The sequence below is a fragment of the Podarcis pityusensis genome (assembly GCF_964106645.2).
Source record: "Podarcis pityusensis genome assembly, chromosome: 4".
NCBI lineage: Eukaryota > Metazoa > Chordata > Lepidosauria > Squamata > Lacertidae > Podarcis > Podarcis pityusensis.
The window spans coordinates 74,506,802-74,508,508 of record NC_138027.1 but is presented as its reverse complement, the minus strand read 5'-3'; the positions used below and the strand labels follow the sequence as shown (position 1 = coordinate 74,508,508).

General features: G+C 41.9%; 1 protein-coding gene across 1 annotated transcript in view; it reads right to left on the bottom strand.

The window, feature by feature from the left end:
* Positions 1–264: 264 nt before the first annotated feature.
* Positions 265–1,707, bottom strand: part of LOC308476374 (phospholipid-transporting ATPase VA-like) — a gene marked incomplete at its 3' end in the record, with an annotated part of 86,428 nt that continues 84,985 nt past the window's right edge. The window contains exon 6 of the mRNA XM_081003917.1: positions 265–283. Within this exon, the coding sequence (XP_080860043.1) occupies positions 265–283 (19 nt within the window). The remainder of the gene's footprint in view (positions 284–1,707) is intronic.

The following is a 1,707-nucleotide window of genomic DNA, read 5'->3' as shown; positions in this document are numbered from 1 at the left end:
GTTCTTGGATTAGCCCCAAACAGAAGGCACGTTATTAAGAGCAAAGAGGTATGCGCTGTTCAGAAACACACACACGCAGCAACTTGCGAATAAAGCTCGTTTCAATCATTCAACGTTTGTTTGTGTGTCTTCATGGATGTTTCGAGGTGGGGCAGGATGGGTGAGCTCAGCAGGTCAGAGCCTAAAATAGGTTAACCAGCTCAGTGAGACAGCATCTGTTTCTCACGCAGAAAGGTCCCGCCTGAAACCCTGGAGAAACTGTCGCTAGCCAGTGTAGACAATACTGAAGGAGATGTACCAATGGCCTGACTCACTTTAAGACAGCTTGCTATGTTCCTAAGGAAGTTGCCTGTCTCTCCTAACCCCAAGCCCTGCAGCCGCCAGCACATGCCAAAAGCCTCTGAGTGGTCTGGTGAGCCATGATGTGAGGGGCTGCTGAAAGAACTGCCTCAAATCAGATGAGGATCTTAAGATAACTTAAGGATGATCATGGGAGGGAAAGGTTCCTCTTTCTCTCTCCCCCCGTGCTCTATCACACATGGTTTGGGGGGGACCTCAAACCCCTGTAGATGCTTTGCGAGGAGCCGAGGTGAGGACCTGAAACTTTCCTTCCATGAACTCCCTTCATTGAATTATGGCTTTATTGCCACCTGGCCTGGCATAAGCACCAGCGCCATGCAAGGCAGATGCTGAGGCCTACTGCTGCGAAGAAAGTTCTGCAAAGTTGTCTTCTTGTTTCAGAGAGAGAAAGAGAGAGAGAGTAAAGAAGAATCTCAGAAACTTTCTCAGAAAAATAAATCATTTAAGAACTACTGGTTCAGCTCTGGCTTACACACCTCAAATCAAGAATCTGGCTTTTAAATAGGGATGGGTAAATCTGTCGATTTTAACTGCCCCCCCTCATAGATTCTTCTCAATTATTTTTTACATTTCTCATGGCGATTCATCAGCATTTCAGTGAAAAGTTCCCTTTGCACATTTTTAAATGCAGTTTTGCCTAATATGCACATTTCCCCAAAGCAATGAATTTTTTTATGTTATTGCTACCAATATGTGCCTCTCTCCATATGAACCTACCTGGACCCTGAGATCATCATCTGAGACCCTTCTTCATAAGAGTTCTGGAGGGTGGCAACATGAGAAAGGGCCTTTTCTGCAGTGGCTCCCCATTTGTGGAATGCTCTCCCCAGGGATGTTTGGCTGGCGCCTTCATTATATACCTTTAGGCCCCAGGCAAAAATGTTCTTCTTTAACATCTTATATTCCATTTTAATGTGTTTGTGGGATGGGGGCGGGGAAGAGAGGGTTATTGGTTTGTGTTTGTTGTTTTTTATCATGTATTTTAAGCTTTTTATTGTACTGAACTGCCCTGAGATCTACAGATGAAGGGCAGTATAATAATAATAATAATAATAATAATAATAATAATAAAAAAAATAATAATAATAATAATAATAATAATAATAATAATAATAATGTGTACATGCCTTTAGCTCAGAATATGCATTTCTCTACTCATTACTTGGCTGCAGAACTGCACTGTAAAATTCAAGTGAGTGTGAATTTCACAACTGAAACCTCTGCGTTTCAGTGTGCTTAATGTTTAGGAAAGTGCAAATTAGGTGTGTTCACCCTTAAATGTTAAATGCAAACTGCACTGTTCCTACTCCCACCCATTGATGAGAGCCAATTTTATGTACATTAAAT